We start from the raw sequence: 27,334 nt of genomic DNA, 5'->3' as shown, positions 1-27,334 counted from the left end.
TGTCCTGCTATTTCTATAGCAGCAGCAACAAGGGCAGTATACCCCAAAGAAATACTGTAAAAATTTATGAATTTATATCATTCTTCAAGTTCCTTTGAAGAAATTAATATACCATAATTCACTGTTTAACACAAGGATAAAGAAAGTTTCATATTATCTCCTTGCAACTTTCAATATTGAAAACAAAATTCTGTATAACCAATTTCACAGCTCAAGAAACCAAGGTAGTGAGGTTGGCCAATTCATTTTAGGTCAAATAAATTAAGCCAAACTAAAAATGGAAGCCAAAAGAAAGGCATTATGTTTGAGTTCCCAAATCTGGACTCCTAGACCAAAGTATTACACTCAGTTAGATGGGGACAACAACTACCAGAATAGACAGAGTTCTATATTATTAAGCATCTATGGAGCTTCTATAGTAAAAGTACTCTGCTATTACCAGTGTGAAAGCCTCTGTATCTTGATTTACAACATTAAAAATAAACTGCATAGTATATAAATACCACACTTGAGATTTTTTGTAGCTCTCACCTGAGGACATTGTTTTAAATTGCTTTTAGAGAGAGAGGAAGGGAAGAGTAAGGGAGAAAGACACATCTTTGTGAGAGAGAAACACTGATGTGAGAAAGAAGTACCGATTGGTGGCCTCCCATTCCACCGAGATGGGGATCACAGGAGCTCACATCAGGACCAGGGATTAACTCACAACCTTAGGTATGTGCCCTGACTGGGAATCGAACACACAACCTTGTGGTTACAGGGCAGTGCTCCAACCAACTGAGCCACACATGCCAGGGCCATAGTTTGGATTTTATTCAGGTTTACTTTTTTTTAACTTTTTCACTACATATAGGAATATAAATATTCAGATACATGGATATGAAAGGATTTCAAAGTGTGTGACAGCATCAAAGAAAACCTGCATTCATAACCATAGTTTTTGTTGTGCTAAATGCTATGTGAATGGGTATTTTAAATCTACTTACCCACAATACCACATATAGATAACAAAGCTCAGTTTCTTCAAATGAAAGGAAATACCAGAAACCATGTGATTATATTGACAAAGGCCCTAAGCAGGAAATAAGGACACAGGAAATTCACGTCTGCTTCCCCGAAAATAAAGAATTAGAGGACACAGAAACAAAACATCAGGTTGTCTTTCCTTTATAGGAAATGTTCATATCAGCCCTGGAAACCAGCATATTTTCAAAGCCAGCAGTGAATGGAAGGTATGTGGTAGTAGGGCAAGGATCAGATGTCACGGTGAGCTCTTTCAACCTACATTCTGTTCTTTTATAATGAAGTAGGAAAACAGTCATCCATAATATATACCAAGAACTCTCACAAATTTATAAGACTACAGAATAATAGATAAGGAATAGGAGAGGCAATTCATAGGAAAAAAAGAAGGTTCTATTCTCATTAAAAATTAAGATGTAAATCAAATCGACTGTGAGCTATAATTTTTCACCTATCAGACAGTAAAGTAAAAAGCTCTGTCAGCCCAGTATTAATGAGCAAGGGAAAACAAGCACTTGTCACAAGTTTTTACTATTAAAAGCCTATAATCTCACTTTTGGCTTCATCTTGACTCCAAGATGATTTCTTACCTACCCAATATCGTGAGCAAATCATCAAAAGCCTCATCTCTGAGTCTGCTTCCATGCTCTTCACAAGTTCAATGCTGATCACAGAAGCCAAGGAAAGCCAGGGTATACATGTCAAAGAGGTGGAATTTGAGAATTTCCCAGGATAAACCAGTCTTTTCTGGACTGAACCAGAACCTTAGGAATAGGGACCTAGACCAAAGATCATGAAACAGTTTATGGAGGAGTAATCACTGCAATGCTAACTTATATTTTGATTTCCTACCTGCTTTTTTTTTCTCCTTAAATTTCCTACCTGGTTTTCAACATATCACCCCAGTTATTTTCAAGACAACTTTGTAAGTCTTTATTTTCATTTTATAGAGAAATAACCTCAGACTCAAAGGTTCTTGAGACCAATCTTATATTGGTCACAAGAGATTCAAACTGAGGCAATCCATCACTATAATCCCTACTCTACAACACTACACACCACCCTCCAATCATAACCTGAGGCCCTTTCTTCCTACCTCTCTACACTGAGGTAGCTGGATATACATTAGTACCTAGAACTTACAAACTGTGCTCCAGATTTGACCAAACTACTGACAACCTCCCAATTTCTTTAATAACTAGAATCCAGCTCTCAGTTGTAAACTATTCTTCACTTTCATACAACAGGCTGCCCACCAAAGCAGGGAGCAGCTAGGGGAGCGGGGCATACAGAATTCAATCATTCTGTGAGCAGAGAAGCATTATTTGAATAAAGTTTTTATGATAACTAACTGGAAAGCTGCCATTGGTATCTAAATGTAAGAAGACAGAGTGTAAGAATGTAAGAAATACTGGGATGAACTCCATAAGTATAACAAAGATATCAGGTCCTGAAAACAGGCTACTAGTTTCATAAGCATCCTAAGCGCTTCTGTGGTAGTCAAGTTACAGACTGCAGTGAGGAGAGATTGCAGGCAGCTACTAAAAGCCAGCTTATTTGCTTCCTTGTGCTGTACGGAACTCACAATTTATACTCTTTTTGAGCACTGCTTATTTGGGAGGTGCTGAGACTTAGGGGGATACCCATCTCACACTTTCCCATTCTTGAGTGGAGAAGAATAATGTAAAAGTAGTTCTTCTGTCTCTGGGAAAGAGGGGTTAGGGGGTGGCAGGAGGACAAAGGGAGGAGGTGTCCAACTCTTTCAGTAATAGGTGATAAACAATTCATATTTGAACCACAGTAAACACAAATCCTAAAGCCTAGCTCCTTGAAAATAAACAAAAAGTAATTACATATTACCACATAGCTCAAATCAAATAATTTTCAATAAAATAAATTAATCATGACCTTAAACTAATAGATAATTTAAAAACAGGAACAATTTGAAAACTATTCTAACTAACCTAAGAGAGTACACAAATAAAGTAACTTTTTCCCCAAACTCTGAAATTTGCAGGAACTTGGAACCAATCCCAAGCATTGCATGGTGGCCAGAATTCTTACTAAATTATTTAACTAGTGTCCTCAGTAAACTTTGGTAGTAACATGTATGAACATCTAGTTTATTAATCTCTAATTCATTTACGTAAGTTACCAGTTATTTATGAATATCTAGTATAGTAATTCCTAATTCATTAAATAAGTTACCAGTAAATAAACTTTAGTCATAAATGTAAGTTGGTCTATGAACTGACTATGCATCATTCGTAACTTCACAGTCCACCAAGAGGAGTATCCCACTTGGCATACACTGCACTTTAAGAATTGCAGGTGTAGAGAAGGGGGGCTTGGTAGTGGTAAAGGATAGTAGTGATGGCCATAGAAAGCAAAACATTATTTTTCATTAATCATTCCAAATTTTAAAAATAGCCTAACTTGAATTATTTGGTTTCTAGTGTCTCTACTATAACCTAGTTCACCAATCAACAAACATCTGTAGGATAACAAGAAACCATTTCATTTGTGGACTCTCACACATTTGAAGTGTCAAGTATGGGTTTTTCCAATGTTATGCAAATTATTAAACCACACAGGGCTTCGTAGCCAATGGTAAAAACATAGTGAACTGTACACATGACTGCTTATGAAGATGAAACATTAATGGTTAAAGGTTAATTATAAATATATAAGCATTACTTCACAAGCTTTCTGGGTGAGGAGTAGCAGGTGATGTGTCTGGATCTTAGAGGACAATAGACTGAAGGAGATATATAGATTTTTCAGGAAAAAGAGTATTCTGCTAAGAATCTGGCTCAAAGTACAAGGAGATAGGGTTAGAAGATGAAACTGGAAAGGTGGCTGGTTCCAGATGAAAGGTTCAACATTTTACATTAAGGAGTTTCTACCTAAATCAACAGGCAGTGGGAAGTCTTTACTAGGGCTATGTTTATTTATATTCAACCTGGTTTGAAAAAGATTTGAAATTTAAAAAAAAAAACTTCAAGGAGACAAATAAGTAGTTGAGGTCATCAGATCAAAGGAAGAATAAGGGTAGGAAAATAAAACTTGAGACAAAAGTCAGTACCAGAAATGATACCACACAGGCCTACATTTAGTTTATTTGCAGTAAAAACACAAAGGTGTTTTAGAAAGTACTCTGGTGGCAGGGTGTACGGTGAATGTTCTTTAGAAAGCAGCCACATTGGATCCCAAACCCTGAAGTGAGGATTAAAGGTAAAGGCAGCACATATTTCTAAATACTACTTTGAGGTGAGGCTTACATTTCTATTGTAATGACATGAACAATATAGAAACTTCATAACAGGTTCAAATTCAGTATCAAAGACAATTTTTTCACATTACTGAAAGACAAAAAACTACATTTCAATTCCTTTCCTCACCCTCTTTATCTTCAGCTAGCGTACTAACTAACAATGCCACAAGTTACAGGAAGATGTTAAGACAAAAGGCCAACAGCAGTGTCTGCACTGGGTAACAAGTATGGTTCTATCTGATGCCACCTTGCAGCCTACCAGTTGTGCCTATGGCATAAGCAAAGGTTTCCACATGTGCAGCAGCTGCATGTGAACCGTCAGATTTTTAAAAACATATTTTTATTGATTATGCTATTATAGTTGTTCATTCCACCCCTTTATTTGCCTCTGCCTGGCACACCCCCTCCCACCCACATTTCCCCCCTTTAGTTCATGTCCATGGGTCATGCGTGTAAGTTCTTTGGCTTCTACATTTCCTATACTATTTTTAACCTCCCCCTATTTTCTACCTACCAGTTATATTATTTATTCTCTGTACCTTCCCCTCTCTTTCTCTCTCCCACTCTCCTGCTGATAACCCTCCATGTTATCCCCATTTCTGGGATTCTGTTCTTGTTCTAATTTTTTGCTTGTTTGTTTTTGTTATTTTAGGTTCATTTGTTAATAGCTATGAGTTTGTTGTTATTTCACCGTTCATATTTTTTATCTTCTTTTTCTTAGATAAGTCCCTTTAACACTTCATATAATAAGGGCTTGGTGATGATGAACTCCTTTAACTCAACCTTATCTGAGAAGCACTTTACCTGTCCTTCCATTCTAAATGAAAGCTTTGCTGGATAGAGCAATCTTGGTTGTAGGTCTTTGGATTTCATGACTTGGAATACCTCTTTCCAGCCCCTTCTTGCCTGGAAGGTCTCTTTTGAGAAATCCGCTGACAGTCTGATGGGGACTCCTTTGTAGGTGACTGTCCCCTTATCTCTTGCTGCTTCTAGGATTCTCTCCTTCATTTTAATCTTGGGTAATGTAATTATGATGTGCCTTGGTGTGTTCCTTCTTGGGTCTACCTTCTTTGGGACTCTCTGAGCTTCCTGGACTTCCTTAAAGTCTATTTCTTTTGCCAGATTAGGGAAGTTCTCCTTTATTATTTGTTCAAATAAGTTTTCCACTCATGGCTGTTCCTCTTCCCCTTTTGGTACCCTTGTAATTCGGATGCTGGAGTGTTGAAAGATGTCCTGGAGGTTCCTAAGCCTCTCCTCATTTTTTTAAATTCTTGTTTCTTCATTCTTTTCTGTTTGGTCATTTTTTTCTTCCTTCTGGTCCACTCCTTTGATTTGAGTCCCAGTTTCCATTCCATCACTATTGCTTTCCTGTGCATTTCCCTTCATTTCAATTAGTTTAGCCTTCATATGTTCCTCTAATTTGTGACTAAAATCCACCAGTTCTGTAAGCATCCTGATCACCAGTGTTTTGAACTGTGCATCTGAAAGTTTGGCTATTTCTTCATCATTTATATTTATCGGCTCAGAGGCTCTGGGTTGTTCTTGAGCCATGTTTTGATCTGTTTGTGCCTATTATGTATGAGGAGTGGAGACTTGGATGTTCACCAGGGTGGGGGCGCCCAGGTCGCTGGTTTGTGATGCTGTATGTGGGGGCGGGGTCAGAGAGGGACAATATCAGTTCCCTCTGCTGCTTCCTGCCGCTGGGGCCTTTGCAGTCTGTCTCAATGCTCGCTCCTTTGCTGGTTTATCTGTGAGCAAATGTGTGACCGCGGTCAGCCTGCTGCCTTGCACCCTCACTGGGTCTGCTCTGTCGCAACCTCATGCCTGGGATCCACCAACCGCCAGCCCCTGCGTGCCTGGGTCGGTCTGACCGAGTTTTCCTGAGCAACCCCGGCTCCGCCAGTCACTGGCTCTGCCCCTCTTACCAGTCTGGCAGAAGGGTTCGTTATTGTCGGACTTCGGTATAGTTCAATTTTCTGTGTTTTGGCTCCGTTTTTTGTTACTAAAATTTTGTTGTCTTTAAACTTGGTTGTGTGAGAAGGCATAGTGTTTCCACCTATGCCTCCATCTTAGCTGAAGTCCCAAGATGTTTTCTGATTGTAGTCAGGAGTAAGCAATAGTTAGATCCCATTGAAATCCTCAGTTCTTTGGTTTCTGTGCAGATGACTTTATGCCTTTTTGTGGTCAATTGCTTCCACAGGCCAATGCTGATGCTGTGCCCTTCGCTCTACTGCAATATTCCTGTATCTTCTCTGACTGTAGAAGGGTCCCTTTCAGTTCTTTAAATTAACTCTTATATAGTCAATAGAAGGTATTCTAACAAAGAATATGGTTTTATTTATTTATTTACTTACTTTACTTATTTATTTATAGAGAGAGAAAGGGAGGGAGAGGAGGAGACAAATACTGATGTGAAAGGGAAACATTAATCAGTTGCCTCTAGTACGTGCCTTGAACAAGGACTGAATCCGAAACCTAGGCAGGCATGTGCCAACTGGGAATTGAACCAAAGACACTTTGCTTTGTGGGATGATGCTCAACCAACTAAGCCATTACCAGTCAGGGTGAGTATGCTACCTTTTAGTCAGAGTTTCTCAATGTTAGTCCTAGTGAATTTTGGGCCAGATGTTTCTTAATTATGGGGGACTGTCCCACTCTACTCACTGGATCTTATTTAGCAGCATCCTCACAGGCTGTGATTATAATCAAAACCATCTCCACACATTGCCAAGAATCCCCTGTAGAGCACAAATGCTCCTGGATGAAAACCACTACTTTGAGGCAATAGTTCTCAATTGCAAAGGTACATCAGAATCACCTTTGGAAATTTTTTAAAATTTAGAAAATACCCAGACCCCATGATGTAGGTTCTGAGTCAATAGATCTGGAGTGGCCTAGACAGTTGTTTCACAATCTTTAGGATGTAAGGCTTAGGCACATATGTTTTTAAAAGACCTCTGTCCCTGGATGGTGTAGCTCAGTTGATTAGAGTGTCATCCCCAAAACCAAGGGGTTTGCTGGTTCAATCCCAAGTGAGGGCACATACGAGAAGTCAATGAATCAATGTTGTTCTCTCTAAAAAATTTAAAAAACAAACAAAAAAATACAACAGGACTTCAAAGCCACATTTTAATGTATAGTTAAGAATTATAGTGCCAAGGAGAACTTTCAACATAAACTTTCTGATAACCATAAACTGGAATAAATGTAATTTGGTGATATTTTACCAAGTTCCACATAAATTTATTTTATTATAAACAGAAATTTCAAATCATGTAGGTCAGATTCATACTTACTTGCTAGAAGCAGACAGGAAAGTGCAACTAAATGCAACTGCTGGATAGAGATGTCATAACGATCCATAAACAAGTCCAGCAAATAGACTGCAAGATGTCGGGCAGAAGGGCAGAGTGTGAAGCGATTGCTCACAATGGCAATCAAGTCAGCAAAATACCTTCTGAGACTTAGCTGAGGGGACTGGCCTTTGTAGGACGGCAACTTCAGTTCCTAAATCAAGAGTAACAAAATTCAATTAAATAGCCTATAGGAGAAGTATTCCCACAATGCAAAGATCACTTTCCCCCCAATATATTAGTGTTACGAGAGTCTAAAGTATACTTTTCTTGAGTGAAACAAAAATGAAAACGTTGAGTTAGAAGAATAATAAATGGCATTTAAAACTTAAACTACACTTTTCTTCTTATCCTTAACTACCTCTAACAAGACCAATTATAGGTGTTTCTTGGATTATGAAATAGATGTATTGAAGTAAAATTTTCAGTAAGGGAAACCTGTTTTTCTCTACCAGGCATTTTCAGAAAAACATCCTGCTCAAAACTCAACCATACCACACATATACACACCCTCCAAGAAGCTCAGGGCTTTTGGTTAGAAGGTAACAGATAAGTGGATATACTCCAAGCATGTCACATACTATATTATACTTGCAGGGATGTGGTAGAAACTAGTATTCACTCATGAGTATCTTCTAATATATTTCCCATTCAACAGTTTTAGGATATCTCCTTTGCCATCATCCTCTCATAGACCTAAAGTTTTTCCCAACATAACTGTTCAATTTCAGAATTAAATAAACTTTTTTCTAAAAATTAGAAAATTTCTATACTGTTAAAGTATTTAGAACACAGAGAAAGATGGAAGGGTTCTAAGTTCATTTTATGAGATGAGTATAATAGCAATACTAAACCCAACAGGTATCGTAATAGAAGTATCATGGAAAAAATCCTGAAAGCATAATAAATTACACTTCATCAAAATTAAAACCTTTTGCCCTGACCAGCATGGCTCAGTTGGTTGGGCATCATCTGCAAAGCAAAAAGTCACCAGTTCGATTTTGTCAGGGCATGTGACTGGGTTGAGGGTTTGGTTCCCCATAGGGATGCAGACAAGAGGCAACCAATGTTTCTCTCTGATGTTTCTTTTCCTCTCTCCCTCCCTTCCCCTCTCTCTAACAATATAAATATAATATTTTTTTAAAATAATCTTTTGTACATCAATGGACACTATCAAAAAAAATGAAAAGGCAACCCACAAAATGGGGGAAAATACCTGCAAATCATATATCTAATAGGGGGTTAATATCCAGATTATATAAAGAACTCTTGTGGGGGAGGGGAGGATGATATTTGCAAGATGGCGACAGAGTAGGAGGATCTTTCTCACACCTCTTCCCAGAACCACACTGGAAATAAAAATAAAGAGGGGAACAACCATCCAAAATAAATAACCAAAGACTAACGGAAGAAGAGACTTCTAACCAAGGTTGGGCAGAAACCACCTTGAGACTGGTAGGATGGCTGGGGATGCAAAAGGAGATGGCCCACTCCCATGGTGGCAGGCTGAAAATACACCATGGCTGTGGGAGCTTCCCCTGAGAGGAGTGAAGCCTAGACCCCAGACTGGGTTCCCAAGCACAGAGCACCAATGCCAGGATCAGCCACTCATGTAGCATCCAATGGTGAGAGGCCATGGGGTTTTCCTTTGCTTGGGAAAGATGGAACCTGCTGGAAAGAAGGCCACTTTTTTTTTTTTTTTTTTTAAGGAGCCAAAGCACAAATTTTTCATTCACAGTCACTTGCCTTGGGCTATGGCAAAGGGAAGCATGGACTGGAATTGCCTGAAGAAAATCTGGAGTGGGAGGCACTGGGAAGAGATGTGCGGGAGTAGTTGCTGGGCTTCCTATGCCAGGACATACCTCCACATTGCAGCAGACATGTTTCTCGAGAAGGGTAAGCCCCGCCTAGGGGAAAAACAATTACCGAACCCTGTGGGATACCTGTCCCCACCCTCTGGAATCCTGCTTGCCCCACCTTGCATCCCCCCTCCCCCTGCCATCTGCCCTCTCCTCCAACCCCAGCAACTGAATCCCTGGTGAGGAAACAGCAACATATGTAGACTCAGGAGGTGTTTGAGACTGGCTTTAGGGAGCAACCAACCCATACGCTTTCCTTGAAACAGTCTAGCACTTCCCTCATGGGAGAGTCACAGAAATACCCTCCTGGCTTCTGGCAAACCGAACCTCTGGGGTCTCCAGGCCCCACATGCTTTCCTACTGGGGGCTCTACTCTGCCAAGTTCAGGGAAATAATCTAAATCAGACTAAGCTGTGTGGCTAGTGGATGGGGAACATACCCGTCATCTTCTCTGAAGTCTGAAAGGGACCTCCCATGGGAGATCCGGGGGTCCCATCCTTCTTACTTCATCAGAAGCTCTCTCAGAAACAATCAAGTTAGCGACTAGACTAAGACCAACAGCTGGCTATTGGCCAGAGGTAGGTGGAGGCAGATCCTGGTTTGCTGACCCATCCCTGAGCCCTGTGCTGATAAAAGCCAGTCTTGCAGCAGCATGGCCCATCCTGTGTACAGCCAAGCCCAGAGGAGACAGCCACAAACACTGGATCTTTTGTGGCTTCAAAAGGCTGCTAAGGGCTAGTCATGGACAGCATCTGACATTGGCTTATACCAGCTTTAGACAACATCAGAGCCATACCCCAAGGGAGAACCTGGCAGGCAAGAACTAAACTCTGCTGAAATGAATGCTTTGTTCTTTTTCATTATTTCTGTTATGTTTTTGTTTTTCTTGGCTTTTTTCCTTCTACTTTTCATTCTTCCTGTTTTTTTCTTTCATATCTCTTATTTTACTCTTTTCTTACTCCATTTTTCCTTCTTTCCTTATTTTTAAATTCCTTCTTGTTCTTTTTTTTCCATTTCCCTTTCTCTAGTCCTTACTCTTCTTAAAAAATAAATTATATTTTATTATGTTATCACAATTGTCCCGATTCCTCCCTCTTGTTCCCCTCCATCAAGACCTCACCCTAAGTCCCTCAGGTGATCCCTACATCATTATCCATGTCCATGGGTCAGGTATATTATGTTCTTTGGCTACTACATTGCCTATTTCCCATGTACTTTATATCCCATGACTATTCTGTAACAACCAATTTGTACTTCTTAATCATTTCAATGTTTTTTCCCACTCCCCCTAACCTGCCTCCCATCTAACAACAATCAAAGCATTCTCTGTATCGATGATTGTTTCTGTTGTTTGTTCATTTATTTTGTTTTTTAGATTCAATTATTGCTAGATGAATTTATCGCCATTTTATTGTTCCTATTTTTTATCTTAAAGGAGACTCTTTAACATTTCATATAATACTGTTTGGTGATGATGAACTCCTTTAGCTTTTTCTTGTCTGAGAAGCTCTTATTCTAAATGATGGCTTTGCTGGATAGAGTAATTTTGGTTGTAGGACCTTGCTTTTCATCACTTTGAATATTTCTTTCTTTTTTTTTTTTTTAATAAGATCAATCATAAGGCCTTTACCAATTCCACCTGCTTTCTTCTTCTTCTTTTTTAATATTTATTTATCTTTAGAGGAGAAGGAGAGAGGGAGAGAAACATCAATGTATGGTTGCCTCTAATGGGTCCCCTGCTGGGAGCTGGCCTTCAGGGAACTTGCTTGCAACCCAGGCATGTGCCCTGACTGGGAGTTGAACCGCGATCCTCTGGTTCGCAGGCCAGTGCTCAATCCACTGAGCTACACCAGCCAGGGCTTGAATATTTCTTGTCAATCCCTTCTAAACTGCAAAGTTTTTGTTTAGAAATCAGCTAACAGTCTTATGGGAACTCCCTTGTAGGTAACTAACTGCTTTTCTCTTGTTGCTTTTAAACTCTCTCCTTGTCTTTAATCTTTTGCATTTTAATTATGATGTGTCTTGGTGTGGACTTCGTTGGGTTCATCTTGTTTGAGACTCTGTATGTTTCATGGACTTTTATTCATATTACCTTCGCCAAATTAGGGCAGTTTTCTGTCATTATTTTTTCAAATAGGTTTCCAATTTCTTACTCTTTCTCTTATCCTTCATGCACCCCCATATGTGAATACTGATACATGTGAAGTTGTCCCAGAGGCTTCTTAAACTATCCTCATTTTTAATAAGATTTTTTTTCCTTCTTGCTTTTTGCTTTCTTATATTCCAAATTGCTGATTTGATTCTTGGCTTCAGCTAACTCTGCTACTGATTTCTTTATTAAATTGTTCTTTATTTCAGTTAGTATATCCTTCATTTCTGACTGGTTTTTTATGGTTTCAATGTCCTTTTTTATGCTGTTGAAATTCTCTCTGAGTTCATTTACTCTTCCCCTAAGTTCATTGAGCATCCTTATAAAGTATTTTAAACTCTGCATCCAGCAGATTGTCTCCATTTTGTTTAGTTCTTTTTCTGAAGTTTTATTTTGTTCTTTCATTTGAGCCATGTTTCTTTGTCTCCTCATACTGGCAGCCTCCCTATATTTGTTTCTATGTATTAGGTAGAGCTGCTATGACTCCTTAGCTTGGTAGTGGCCTAATGCAGTAGGTGTCTTGTAGGGTCCATGGCACTTCCTCTCCTATCACCCAAGCTGGGTATTCAAAGTGTGCCCATTGTGTGGACTGTATACACTGCTCTTGTAGTTGAGCCTTAATTGCTGGCAGGTTAATAGCAGAGATTTAGCCAGGCTGATCAGATGCAAGTACTGGCTGTGACCACTGACCACCAACCTCTGGTGGATCAGTTGTACAGGGGCCTAACTCTACAGAGTAGAACTTACTTTAGCAGGACTCTGGTGCCTGCTGAGTCTGCCCCTTGAGTGTGTCACTTATGGAGGTAATTGGGTGATGGTGCTCCAACATGGTCTGTAGCTGTCCACTGAGTGTGCAGGATCTGGGGCCTCCTGGGAGGTATAAGCCAAGGTCATTCACTGCCTGTGTTCTGTCTGAGGCACCAGCCATGACCTACAAAGTGATCTGCAGATGGCTGCTAGTTGTGTTGGGCTTGGAGGTGCCCAAGCAAGGCCAAGCTGTGAACCAAGGCCAGCTGCTACTTTTCTGAGAGAACTTAGAAAAACAAGAGCATAAGCCAAGATAAGCAATTCATATGGAAAAGTCACTGGAAATAGCTTGGGTGGGCCCAAAAGTTGGGTGGGGTGGAACCTCAGGTTATTACCAAGGTGGGGCAAACAGTGTGAGTCAGGTAACTGAATCTCAGCTATGGTATCCACCTGCTGGCTCTGTGGGGGTAGGGCTCATCAAAGGAACTATGGCCTTTGCTAGCACTTCTGTCTGGGAGAAAGCTGTCCCCCAGCTCTTTCCCTGATGCCAGACACTTCAGTTCCTCCACAAATACACCTGGTACCTTCCTTGACCTGGTCCTGGATCTCAGAGGGAATGAGTCCAAGTAAGTCCATGCATAGGCTCTTTACAAGGAACTGCCTGGGTATCCAGAAGCTTCTGTCTAACAGCCTCAATCCCCACTGGCTTTTACAGCCTGAAGTTATGGGATCTTATTTTCCTCGCACTGGAACCCAGGGCTAGGGCACCTTGTGTGGGGCTGAGTCCCTTCGCTCCTGAGATACTCCTGCTAAATTCCATCTACCACATATGAGTAAAGGACCAGCCTGTTCTGTGTTTCCACTCCTCCTACAAGTTTCAGTAGTGTTTTTTTTTAATTCTGTAGTTGTAGGACTTCCATTCATCTTGATTTCTGGTGGTTCTGAATAATTGTTGTTTTGTAGTTTAGTTGTAATTTTGATGTGGTTGTGCAAGGAGGTGGACACCTATGCTGCCATCTTGACTAAATCCCTGTTCCTTTCTCTTACTGTTTCTCTTCCTCTTCTCTCATAATCACTTTTCTTTCTTTTAGTCTTCTCATATTCTTTTTCTCATGTACTATTCTATTACTCTTTCCACTTTTATTATTCTTTACTCTTTTGTCATTGATTTTGCTCCTGTTATTGGGGGAATACTTTTGCTACTTTTTGTGTTGTTCTGTCAGCACCTGTACAACAGTATACAAAACATGGTGGGGATTGAGCCTCTCAATCAGCCAGCCAGCCAGAGGGGAGATTCCATCAACAAATGAGCCAACAACAATCAACCTAAATACAAAAGAAGAGCCCACATAACCCACACAAGTGACACTGCTAGAGCATACAATTCAGGAGATCCAGCAGACTGCATCACAACGTTCCACCATTCTCCTACTACATAAAGAGAGGAAGGCAAAGCAGATCTATCTAATACATAGAAACAAACAAAAAGGGACAGCTAAACTGAGGAGACAAAGAAACAACTTCCAAATTAAAGAAAAAGAGGAATACCCAGAAAAAGAAATGAAAATTAAGGCTAAATGAAATTAAGGCAAGCAATTTATTAGACATAGGGTTCAAAGTAATGATTACAAGGATACTCAAGGAACTTAGTGAGAACTACAATTAACTTAGTGGGAACTACATGAGCATGAATAAAGGACACAGAAACTATGACTAAGAAACAGATGGAAATAAAGAATGCAATATCTAAAATGAAGAATTTACTAGATGGAATTAAAAGCAGGCTAGATGAAGCAGAAGATCAAATCAGCAATTTGGAAGACAAGATAGGACAAAATATCCAGTCAGAGCAATAAAAAGAAATAAGACTTTAAAAAGAATGATAGTCTATGGGAATGTTGGGACAACATGAAATGCAACATCTACATCATGAAAGTGAAAAAGAGATAGAAAACCTGTTTGAAGAAATAATGATAGAAAACTTCCCTAACCTAGTAAAGGAAAAAGTCACACAAGTTGAAGAGGCACAGAGAGTCCCAACCAAGATGAACCCAAAGAGTCCTGGCTGGTGTGGCTCAGTGGATTGAACGCTGGCCTGTGAACCAAAGGGTCACAGGTTCAATTTCCAGTCTAGGGCCCATGCCTGGGTTGCAGGCCAGGTCCCCAGTAAGGGGCATGCCACACATTGATGTTTCTCTCCCTCTCCTTCTCCCTCCTTTCCCCTAAGAATAAATAAAATCTTTAAAGAAATAAAAAAGAAGATGAACCCAAAGAGACCCACATCAAGCCATGCCATAATTAAAATGGCAAGCTTAAAGACAATGAGAATATATTAAAGGCAGCAAGAAAGAAAGAGTTAGTTACTTACGAGGGAGTTCTAATAAGGCTATTAGCTGATTTCTCAATAGAGTAACTGAAGGGAATGGAAGTATTCAAAGTAATGAAAAGCAAGAACCTGGACCAGTCTATCCAGCAAGGCTATAATTTAAAACTGAAGGCAAAAAAGAGCTTCCCAGAAAACAACAAAAACAAACTAGGGGGAGTTCATTACCACCAAACCAGCACCAGAAGAGATGTTACAGGGAGTGCTTGAAGAAGAAGAAAAAACAGAGGGAGAGGAACATAGGTACAAAGGGGAAAATGGCAATAAATAAGCACCTATTTACATTAAGGTTACATCATAACCTTAAATGTAAATGGATCAAATGCTCCAATCAAAAGACATAGGGTAGCTGAACTGATAAGAAAACATGACCCATATATATGCTATCTAAAAGAGATATACCACAGAACAAAAGATTTACCAGGTGAAAATGCAGGTTGAAAATGAAGGGATGGAAAAAATATTCCATACAAATAGAGATGGAAAAAATCTGGGGGAATAATACATATATCTGACAAAGACTTCGAAACAACCATAACAAGAGATGGTCACTACATAAAGGGAGCAATCCAACAAGAAGATATAGCCCTTGTAAACATATATGCACCCTATATAGGAGCGCCTTTAAATATAAAGAAAATCTTGGTGGACTCCAAGGAAGAGGTCCATAGTAATAAAGATATTGTAGGGAATTTTAACACCACACTGCCACCAACGGATAGGGCTTCCAGACAAAATATCAACAACAAAACAGCAACCTTAAATGACACACTAGATCAAATGGATTTAATTAATATTTACAGAACATTTCACCCCAAAGCAGCAGAAAACACATTCTTTTTAAGTGCACACTAATCACTCTCAAAGACTGACAGCATGGTAGGACACAAAATAAATCTTAACAAATTCAAGGAACTTGAATGCATATTAAGCATTTTCTTGGATCACTATGGTGTGAAACTAGAAATCAATCTCAATTTAAAAAAATCTCAAAACACTCAAATACCTAGAGGCTAAATAGAATGTATTAAGATTAAATGATGAATGGGATATCAGTGAGATCAAGAAAGAAATCAAAAAGAACTTGGGAACAGATGAAAATGAAATACACAACCCCAAACTTATGGGACACAGTGAAAGTAGTCCTGAGAGGGAAGTTCACAGCATTACAGGCCTGTTTAAAGAAGACTGAAAAATCTCAAATACATAATCAACACTGGACCTAAAATAACTAGAAAAACAACCAACAACTAGAAAACACTAGTTTTCTACAAAGAATAACTAGAAAAACAACAACTATTGTTTCTAGAATAACTAGAAACAATAACTAGAAAAACAACAACTAGAAAACACTAGAAAAACACCAAAGTTTTCTAAAACTTTTTTAGTTTTAGAAAAACTAAAAAAAATAACTAGAAAAACAAAGACCAAAGTGAGTGTAAGAAAGGAATAATCAAGAGCAGAGCAGAAGTAACTGACATAGAGATGAAAAAAAAAATTCAAGCCCTGGCTGGTGTAGCTCAGTGGATTGAGCGTGGGGCCTGCAAACCAGAAGATCACGGTTCGATTGCCAGTCAAGGCACATGCCTGGGTTGCAGGCCAGTCCCCAGCAGGGGACCCACGAGAAGCAACCATACATTGATATTTCTCTTCCTCTCTCCTTCCCTTCCCCTCTAAAGATAAATAAAATCTTAAAAAAAAATTTTTTATTCAAAAGATCCAATGAATCCAGGAACTAGTTCTTCGAAAAGATAAACAAAATCAGACTCATCAAGAAAAAAAGGGATGACCCAAGTAAAAAAAAAAAAAAATCAGAAATGAAGAGAAGTAACAACTATACCAAAGAAATACAAAGGATTTAAAGAAAATACTATGAACAACTATATGCCAAGAAATTGGACAACCTGGGCTAAATGGATAAATTTCTAGAACATACAATCTTCCAAAACTGAATCAGAAAGAATCAGAAAACCTGAATAGACCAATGACAACTAGTGAAACTGAAGCAGTAATAAAAAAAAAAAACTTCCAGCAAACAAAAGTCCTGGACCAGATGGCTTCACAGACAAATTTTACCAATTGTTCAAAGAACACTTACCCTTCCAAAACTATTCCAAAAAATTCCAGAGGAGAAAAGACCTCCAAGCTGTTTCAAGGCAGTATTACCCTGATTCTAAAACCAGGTAAAGACACAACAAAGAAAGAAAATTAAAGGCCAACATCTCTGATTAATGCAGATGATAAAATTCTCAATAAAATATTAACAAAAGGGATCCAGCAATACATTAAAAAGATCATAGGCTATGATCAAGTGGGATTCATTCCAGGGATGCAGGGTTGGTACCATATTCGCAAATCAATAAATGTGATATATAAGATAAACAAAATAAAAATCACATGATCATGTCAATAGATGCAATTCATTAAAATTCAGCATCCATTTATGATAAAAAGCACTCAACAATGTGGGAATAGAGGGATCATACCACAACATAATAAAGCCCATATACTAAAAACCCACAGCTAACATCCTACTCAATGGGCAAAAACTAATAGTGTTCCTCTTAAGATCAGGAACAAGACAGGGATGTCCACTTTCACCATTCTTATTCAACATATTACTGGAAGTCCCAGCCATAATAATCAGAAGAAGGAAAAATAAAAGGCATCCAAATTTGAAAGGAGGATGTAAAACTGTCCTTTATTGGCAGATGACATGATATTGTACTTAGAAAACTCTATAAGCTCCACCAAAAAACTACTATACCTAATTTATGAATTCAGCAAAGTAGCAGGATACAAAATCAATACTCAGAAATCAATGGCATTTTTATATACCAATAACAAACGATCAGAAAGAGAAATTAAGAAAACATTCCCATTTACTAATACAACAACAACAACAAATAAGGTACCTAGGAATAAATTTAACCATGGAAGTAAAAGACTCATACACAAGAAACTGTAAGATACCAAAGACAGAAATTGGGGAAGATACAAATAAGTGAGAGCATATACCATGTTAATAGATTGGAAGAAGTAAGATCATTAAAATGTCCATTCTACCCAAAGCAACCTATAGATTCAATGCAATTTCTATTAAAATACTAAGGGCACATTTCACGGATCTAGAACAAATATTTCAAAAATTTATGTTGAACAAAAGTGACCCCGAAAAGCCTCAGCAATCTTGAGAAAAAAGAACAAAGTTGGAGGGATCGCAATACCTGATATCAAACTACACTATAAGGCCACTGAAATCAAACAGCCTGGTAATGGCATAAGAACAGACACATAGATCAATGGAACAGAATAGAGAGCCCAGAAATAAACCCATGTCTTTAATAGTCAATTAATATTTGACAAAGAGCAAACTGTGGAGTAAAGACAGTTTTTTCAATAAATGGTGTTGAAAGAACTGGACTGTTACATGCAAAAATAATGAAACTAGACCACCAACTTATACCATCCATACACCAGAATAAGCTCAAAATGAAGAAAAGACTTAAATGTAAATCATGATACCGTAACAAGCCTAAAGGAAAACTTGGCAATAAAATTTCAGGTATCTCACATAGAATTATGTTTGCCAATACATCTCCTAGGGCAAAGGAAACAAAGTGAGAAATAAACAAATGGGACTATATCAAATTAAAAAGCTTCTGCACTGCTAAAGAAAGTATAATTGAAATGAAAAGGGAACCCACTGTATTAGAGAACATATTTGTCAACAATACATAGGACAAGGATTTAATCTCTGAAATATATAAGGAACTTATATGACTCAACATCAGGAAGACAACCCAATTAAAAAATGGACAAAAGGACATGAACAGACATTTCTCCAAGGAGGACATACAGATGGCCCACAGACATATGAAAAAGTGCTCAACTTCACTAGTCATCAGAGAATTACAAATTAAAACTACAATGAGCTATCACCTCATACCTGCCAAAATACCTATCATTAATAAATCAATAAACAATAAGTGCTGGTGAAGATGTGGAGAAAAGGGAACCCTCATGCATTGTTGAGGGAGTACAGACTGGTGCAGCCACTGTAGAAAACAGTATGGGGTTTCTTAAAAAAATTAAAAATAGAACTGCCATTTAACCCAGCAGTTCCACTTCTGGGAATATATCCTAACAAGTCTGAAACACTAATTCAAAAGAATTTATGCACCCCTATGTTCACAGCAGCATTATTTATATACAGTAGCCAAGATTTGGAAACAGCCTTAGGGCCCATTAGTAGGTAAGTGGGCAAGAAAGCTGTGATACATTTATACAATAGAACACTATGCAGCAGTAAAAAAAAATAAGAAGAAGGAATTCTTACATTTTGCAACATGGAACTGGAAACTATTATGCTAAGTGAAATACGACAGTCAGTGAAAGACAAATATCTTATGGTCTCATTTATAAGTGGAACCTAATAAACAAGATAAACTAATAAGCAAACATAGAATCAGAGGCATGGATACTTGGAACAGACTAACAGCTGTAGGAGGTGTGGGAGCAGGTGGGGACTGGTTGAAAGAAAGTAAAGGGATTAGTAAAGAACATATACATACGTATGACCCATGGACATGGACAATGGTGTGGGGACTGACTCGGAGTGGGGACAGTCTGGGTGGAGGGGGGCAAAGGGTGACAAATTGGGACAACTGTAATAGCATAAACAAAAATATTTAAAAAAGAAATTATTCTTTTATATATATAATTCAACAAAAAACAACCAACTCATTTAAAAAGTATGCAAAGAACTAAAATAAACATTTCTCCAAAGAAAATTTACAAGTGGTCAATAGGCACACGTAAAGAAGCTCAATGTCACTACTCATTAGGAAAATGCAAACAAAAGCCATTATGGGATACCACTTCACACCCTTAATAATAGCAATTAGAATTGCTATTATTAAGACAAAAAAACAGAGTAAACAGAAAATAAGTGTCAGCAAATATGGTGAAAAATTAGAACCCTTGTGTACTAGTGGACATAAAACTGTGCTGCCACTGTGAATAACAGTAATACAAATCCCTCCCAAAATTAATGTAGAATTACCATACGACCCAGCAATTTCACTTTTAGGCATATGTCCCAAAGAATTAAATGTAGGGACTCAAAAGAGATAGTTGTATACCCATATTCATAGTAACATTATTCACAATAGCCAAAAGGTAGAAACAAACAACCAAAGTGTCCGTCAACAAATGTGTGAACAAAATGTGGTATATACATACAATGGATTATTATTGTCTTAAAAAGAAATGAAATTCTAATATATGCTATAGCACAGACAAACCATAAGATAGTATAGTAAGTGAAATCAGCCAGACACAGAAAGACAAATATTATCTGATTCCACTTGTATGTGGTACCTAGAATGGTCAAAGTCACAGAGGTAGAAAGCAGAACTGTGGTTACTAGGCACTGCAAGGCAGGGAAAATAGGGAGTTTCAGTTCAGAAAGAAGAGAAAGTTCTGAAGATGGACAGTGGTTATGGTAGCCATGTGAATTTATTTCTCATGTCACTAAAATGTACACTTAAAAGTGATTTAAGTGGTGAATTTTATGTTGTGTACATCTTCCAATAAACAAACACAAGAAATGGAAGTTACACATCCATCTAACTTAATAAGATATAAAATTTTAGGTAAAACAGTATCCAACATGTGCTTACTAAAATTGGAACAATAAAGGGAAAATTAGCATGGCCCCTGTGCAAGGATGACATGCTAATTTGTGAAGCATTCAATATTTTTATCTAACATATGGTGATAGAAGAAGATCTGACTTTGGGTGGTGGGCACACAATGCAATATACAGACGATCTATCACAGAACTGTACACTTGAAACTTATGTAATCTTATTAACAAATGTCACCCTAATAAATTTAAAGAACAGGAAATAAATTTTAAAAAATACTATCCAATATAATTTAGTAGTATATCCAAAGAATGTTTCAATTGTAGTATATCCCAGAAATGCAAGGATGGTTTGATATTAGAAAATATATTAATATAAATCACAATAATACTTCACACATAAATATGTACAATCACCTTGATAGAGGTCAAAATAGTATTTGCACAAAGGTGACCCTGAGAGAAATAACAGATACATATTTGTTTGATGAAGGGAGATAAAAAGATCTCAAATATAAAAGCCAGTATCTCACTTGTATGTGAAACAATAAAATGACTAGCATTCTAATACTGACTACTGCATATTATTATTTAACATTTTCTGTGAATACTAACCAATCCAAACAGAAAAGGAAAGAGGTTTAATTATTGGAAAGAATCACAGACACTCTCAGAAACAAAGTTATTATTTTTCAAATGATAGCATTTATATCCAGAAAGAAACAAGAAAAACAGAAAAAAATATGCAGAAATATTAAGAATTCAGTACGATGGCTGTTTACAAAATTAAGATAAAAAAACAACAGCTTTTCTGTAGACTAAAAGCTGGTTAGAAAACAGAATATTCCATACACAGTAACTATAAAAATTAAAGTACCTAGAAATGAACCTATATGTGCAGGCACTGTATGAACATAGTTCTAAAATTCTGCAGGAGTATGGAGGCCTGCATACATGGAAAGACATTCCTTCTTCTTGGATAGAAGAACTTATTTGACAACAATGACATTTTGAATTAGGAAAGAACAGATGAATTTAATAAATATTTCTGACACATAGGATGAGTTAATTTCTTTGCTATACAGAGAACTCATAAATCAATAGGAAAAAGAAAACAAACATGAACAGACAGTTCATAGAAAAAATAGGACCAACAACATATAAAAATATACCTCATCTCATTCAAAAAAATCAGTTTTTCACTTACCACATTATATTTTATTAATTTTTGTTTATGATATAAAGAGTGGAAATAGGAACTCCCAGATATTATTGGTCAGGTTTACAATATAACCTTTTGAAGGACAAGTAGGTAATAATAAACTTTTAAATTGCAGATTGCAGATACCCTTTAATGTGGCAACACTAGCCTTAGGAATTTACCCTCTATATATGAAGGTCCTTTGCAGACCCATTTTTAATAGCATGATAGTGGAATAAAAAGCTTTCTGTACAACAATTTGGATGGGTCTCCAGAGAATTATGCTGAGAAAATACAGACAATTCCAAAAGGGCACATACTGTATAATTCCATTCATATAACTAACATTTTTGACCTGACAAAATTATAGAAATGAACAAGAGATTAGTGGTTGCCAAGTTGAGGAGGGGGGAATGAGGATGGCAGGGAAAAGGGTGTGGCTATAAAAGCATAACACAAGAGATTACTGTGGTGATAGAAAACATTCTGTATCTTGACTATATAAACATCAATATCTTGCTGTACTTTTACAAGATGTTACGCTGGAAGAACTGGGTAAAGGGTACAGGGGATCTCTCTGTACTATTTCTTACAGTTGCATGTGAACCTAAAATTATCGAATAATAAGCCAGGTGACTAAATTGGTGAGAGCATGTCTCAATGCTCCAAAGTTGTGGGTTTCATCTCCAGTCAGGGCACAAATAAGAATCAACCAATGGAATGTATACATAAGTAAAACAACAAATAGATGTCTCTTTCTTCCCCCTCTAAAATCAATCAATAAAAAAAATTGTTTAACTGTAATTAGATAAAAGCTTGATGTCCATCAACAAGCAACTGATTAAATAAACTACAGGGCACTGATTCAGTGTAAACATTAAAGGGCAGTAGGCCTGTATATGTTGATATGGAAAAATTTGATAAATTGAGTGAGCCTGGAGTGGAAGGTATAGAATATATATTTGACCCCTTGTATCAACAACAAAAATAATTTATTTGCAGATACATTAATTTATTGGCTATCTTTACAAGAAAAAAAACAGTAGTGGTGGTAACCTTATAGTGAGCTTGGGGAAAGCTCATTTTAATCCTTCTTATACTATCCAAATGTTTTTAACTGTATGCATTTATAATTTAAAATATTTTAAAAACTGTTAATAGCATTTTATGTTTTAATTTTCATGAAAGTGAGAAAAGCAAAAACAAATGCTACTGAGGAAAAAAACACATTGGTTTAGGCTGGCTTGGCTGTTCAAAGGTAAAACATTTAATCTCTCCAAATAAAGAGAGCATCCCAATTTCTTATGCAGTCCCTAGGGTTTTTCTTTTCTCCTTTACCATTTCTGTAGACTTTTACAATGGTGTAAATGTGCTACAATTTCAAATTTCACCTTTCTTTCCTGTCCTTACATGACATTTATTCAGCCTTATCCATGTAGCAGACACTGTGCTAACATGTGAGCTAGAAAACAATCTCAAGCCTCTAGCAGGTGAACCAAAATACAAAGATTATCAGCACATACATAATACAGTAATTACAAGGTAGTATAGGCCACTAAACAGGGAGATCCCTGGCAGTTCGGGGTTGGGTTCTTGAGAAAAAAAAGCCAGAGTAGGCTAAATGCAAAAGAGGCCTGAACGAGGTCTTAAAGACTCACTGGGAAACAGCTGGAAAACACTGGTGGACTTTATTTCTAACTATAGTAACTTTATTAAATGAAGACAAGAGAAAGGCGAGAACCCCAAGGGCCGTCAATTGGAAATTTTAACCAATGTGACCAATACATTTTCTTTTTATGATTTTATATGGTAAAGTACAAGTGCTTACCAGATGGCTATCAGATCTACTTCTTCCCCAGGTTCTGCAGTTATGCAGGCATAACAAAATGACCTATGCTTTTCTCAGCCTACATGTTCTTTCTGTCTATTGCTGATCCCCTAGAACTGAACACTCTCGTTCCTGTCTGCTTCTTAGGATCCCATAGGACCATGGCAGAGAGACCTGTCATCTCCACCTCCACTCTCCAGTCCTCCTCAGCTCAAACATCCCAAGTACCATCCCCTTCCCAGAATGGGTTAACTGTCCAGTCAGGATGGAAAGAAAGGCCTAGAAGGAATACTCACAAGTGTACAACTGTGTGAGATGTTTTCTCAGTGTTTCTTACGAAACTAGCATTGCTTCCATCTGCCATAAAGGATCCTAAAAATACTACCCCAAGCACTCTAAGACACTAGTATGCAAAGCAAAACAATGAGAAGAAAAAGATGGCACAGTATAAGAAGACAGCTGCTTTGTAGGGGTTTTTTGGGGGGAGATACATAAGGGAAGGCAATTAATTATATTTTACAAAAACAGTATAGTGGGCATATGGGGTTGAAGATTTCCATTTGTTATAATTTTTTACTCTTCCCTAGTAGACATAATACTAGTTACACCAATTACTCCTCCACAAACACTGGGTGTAAGCACAGAACACCTTCCATAGAGTTCAAATGGCAACTCCGCAAAGAAAGATCTAAATTCAGATACTCTGAATTCTATGGGACTCCAAAAAGGCAGGCATCATGTCATTTCATTCACTGTTACCACTCTAACACCTGGTATAGCTCCTTGTACCTTGCAGGTACTCAAATACTGTAAACAAATAAATAAGCATATGATTATCTAACTAAATCACCTAATTAACAGTGTGCAATTAACATCTATTTTTTAATAAGAAAAGTTCATTTTAATAATAAAGTTAAAGTTCACTTTAACTTTCCTTGATTCAGTATATTACAAACAGTGGTCTCTCCAGTTCCATAGGTTCAACTTTTACTAATTAACAAAAATTCTTTATAAAGTGTGGTCACTGTGTGAAATCATAACATTTGGCTTATAAAATGCTTAAAGATAAAAATAAAGACAACCCAGAATAGCATGCCACAAGTGGCCCAAGATAACTTTCAATGGAATTCCTTCAGATGATGCACTATCTTGTCTTTTGTTAGTTCTAAGCAAGTTTAGTAACAGAGTTGTGTTTTATTCCTTGGATCCTCCCCAGAGTCTAATATGCAAAAGCATTCAACAAATCTACTGGGGGGAAAAATCCACTTCCAATGTCAAATGACAAAACTAATGCAGGTAATCACTCAAGATTAAAATTATACATAAAATATAAGAATAAAAAACGATGGGGGGAAAACATGGAAATCAACAAGAAGTCTTTTAAGTTTGATGTTATTTTAAAAATATGTAATTAATTTCACCACATACCAGAAAGACAAAGAGATAACACTTAGAAAAGAACATTTAAAACTGAAAGACATCTGCAAAAAAACCCAAAAAACCGAAAACAGTACTGGGACAATTTTCAAAGTGGAAGAAAACCTGCAGCTCTCTTAACACTCCAGAGAACCATTCCATAGCTGAGACCTTCGTGGTAGAAAAGACCTCTTAGAGGACTGAGGTTTATTTAGTGTGTCTAAGAGACTGAATGTCAGAATTAATAAGTAGCATTTAGAAATCTCAAACCTTAAAAAGGGTACAATTGTCACAATTCAAGTCAAAATTAGGTTTTCTAATTTTACTTAACCTGATTTAAAGAAAACCAAGATTTAACTCATTATCATCCCTGGATCTCTCAACCCAATAATCAGCATCCTTTTTATTAAAGTGTCAGCTGTTTTGCTTCTTTCTAATTTCTATACCTTTTAAGTGGCTCTCTTTCTATCTATGGTGAAACTGAGTCAAGTTAGAGATAATTTTGGATCTGGTCTCTGACTCTCAAAGAAGCAGAACTGGCTCATTATGCTAAGATGTGTCATACAGAGTAAAACTGTCATGTAAAAGCAACAAAACACTATGCATTGTGCCAGAAAAGCATATTCTTCTCCCCCAATATACCAGGTCTACTTTCTGCTCTCGATATTAGCTGGAAGAGCAGCTAATTCCTTCTACCTTAAGGAGGCAGCCCCAAATCTTGGGGTTTGGGGGTTGAGAATAACTAGTTATCACTTTTTTTAGTGCTTACTACAATGTATGCCTATCACTGTTCTAAGCACATGTACAGTATCATCTCATTTAATCTTCACAATCATCCCATAGGCACATTTTTTTATTATTATTCATTTTACAGATGAGAAAAATCGGGAAACAAAATTAAGTAACTTGTCCAAAGTCTCACAGCAAGTGAGTAGAAAGGTTGGGGAATTTATGTGCGAGTGTGACATTACACAGCTGCATGCAACACCGCATACAGAACAAGAAGGGCTGCTCTGCCTAATAAAATGCCACTGGCTTTTTTTTTTTAAGTACAATATCAGATCTCTGTTCCACCTGGAAACATTGAATGTCTCTTCACACCTTCTCTCTCCCAACTACCCCGCCCCAACCCCCACCCCCTCCATTTAAGTTGCAGATTTTTCTGACACCCCACGGAAGAAGCCTGGAAGTAAGTCAATTAACCTTGAGCGAATAATCAAACTCGCCTTTTCTGGTCTGGAAACTAGTGGTTAAAGAACCTGACTGTTCAAAGAGCTGAGATTCATACTCCTGGCGGGAGACACCAAGTACCCCGTGGAAAGGTCCGGGCATCAAGGTTACCTTGTACCGAAGGGCCTGATGAATATCTGCAGCCAGCTGTCCCCGCCACCACTGCCCCTCCAGCTCCATGAGACCCGGCGGCGCGCCTGGCCAGACGAGGCAACTTCGGTCTGTAAGACACACCCCAGACGCGGTCACTGCCAGCTCCCTCCAGACGACCCTCCGCGTCCCCTCCCTGAGGGGTGTGACCTCAGGCCACCCGAAGGGACCGTTCACCTTCACCGGGCTGGTGCTAAAATCAGCAGGATACAAACCAGTTCCCCGACGCCGTACGGAGAGGGCCTGAGCTACCCAGTCAGGAGGAACTGACTTATTCTGAAAACTGCCGGACCGGGTGCCGGGAAAATGGGAGGAACTGGGGCCGGAGTTCCCACCACACTCGGGAAGCCAGGAGGGGGGACCGGCTTCGGGCTCCCGGCGATCGGGGTTCCAATTCTCCCGCCCGTCCTGAGGAGGGGAGAGACCTGACACCAGTCACAGCCTGCCTGAGGGGAAAACCTCCCGCAGAGAAACCCCGACACGAACGCCCGCCCCGGGCCGAGTCAGCACAGCAGAAGGCTGGGCACTCGCTTTTCCCCGGGAGCCTCCCCGCGGCCCGGCCCGCACCAGGCCGCCGCCTCCTCCAGAGGAGGAGAGCACCGTGTCGCGCGGCCCCAGAAAGGCGAACAAAAGGCCGGGCCAGGCGAGTCTGGTGTCCGGCGTTCAGCCCAGGCCTGCAGGTCTCACAGTGGCCTCTCTTACCCGGAACCGCGGCCCTCACAGCCTCAGTCCCGCGAGCATGAGGGGAATGCCGGCCCCGCTCATGCTGCAGACAGTCGGCCGCAAAGCGCCGGCCTCAGCTCGGGCCAAGCGCCTGGGCGCTCGCGCCGCCCATTGTTAAAGGACCGGCAGTCGGCTCCGCGTACAAAGCCAGCGCGGGGGCACACGCTGCCCGGCCTCTGCCAATCTCGTCTCGCGATACAGCGGGGTCACCCCGAGCGTCCAATCGGCGGCCGGCTCGGCCCAGGTGCTACACCGGGAGACCGCGTGCTTGCTCTTGTCCGGCGTGAGCGGCATCTCCCCCCCCCCCCCGTTTCCCTGGCACCACCCTGCGGTTCCCGTAGTCGGAAC

The 27,334-nt window shown here is 38.9% G+C and overlaps 1 protein-coding gene and 1 non-coding gene across 3 annotated transcripts in view; one reads left to right on the top strand and one right to left on the bottom strand.

Moving 5' to 3' along the window:
- Positions 1–27,129, bottom strand: part of CCNJ (cyclin J) — a 33,212-nt gene extending 6,083 nt beyond the window's left edge. For both annotated transcript variants that reach the window (XM_037138906.2, XM_053662481.1), the window contains exons 1-3: positions 26,966–27,129; positions 26,225–26,334; positions 7,594–7,804 (exon numbers count right to left, since the gene is read on the bottom strand). In XM_037138906.2, coding sequence (XP_036994801.2) covers positions 7,594–7,804; positions 26,225–26,293 — 280 coding nt within the window. In that variant the 5' untranslated portion in view covers positions 26,294–26,334; positions 26,966–27,129. The remainder of the gene's footprint in view (positions 1–7,593; positions 7,805–26,224; positions 26,335–26,965) is intronic.
- LOC119044558 (U6 spliceosomal RNA) lies at positions 20,451–20,554 on the top strand. Its single transcript, XR_005081634.2, has one exon. It is a non-coding gene; the product is annotated as a U6 spliceosomal RNA (small nuclear RNA).
- Positions 27,130–27,334: the final 205 nt, after the last annotated feature.

Source organism: Artibeus jamaicensis, unplaced genomic scaffold, assembly GCF_021234435.1.
Source record: "Artibeus jamaicensis isolate MK-2021 breed Jamaican fruit bat unplaced genomic scaffold, CSHL_Jam_final contig_252, whole genome shotgun sequence".
NCBI lineage: Eukaryota > Metazoa > Chordata > Mammalia > Chiroptera > Phyllostomidae > Artibeus > Artibeus jamaicensis.
This window is presented reverse-complemented; position numbering and strand designations above follow the sequence as displayed.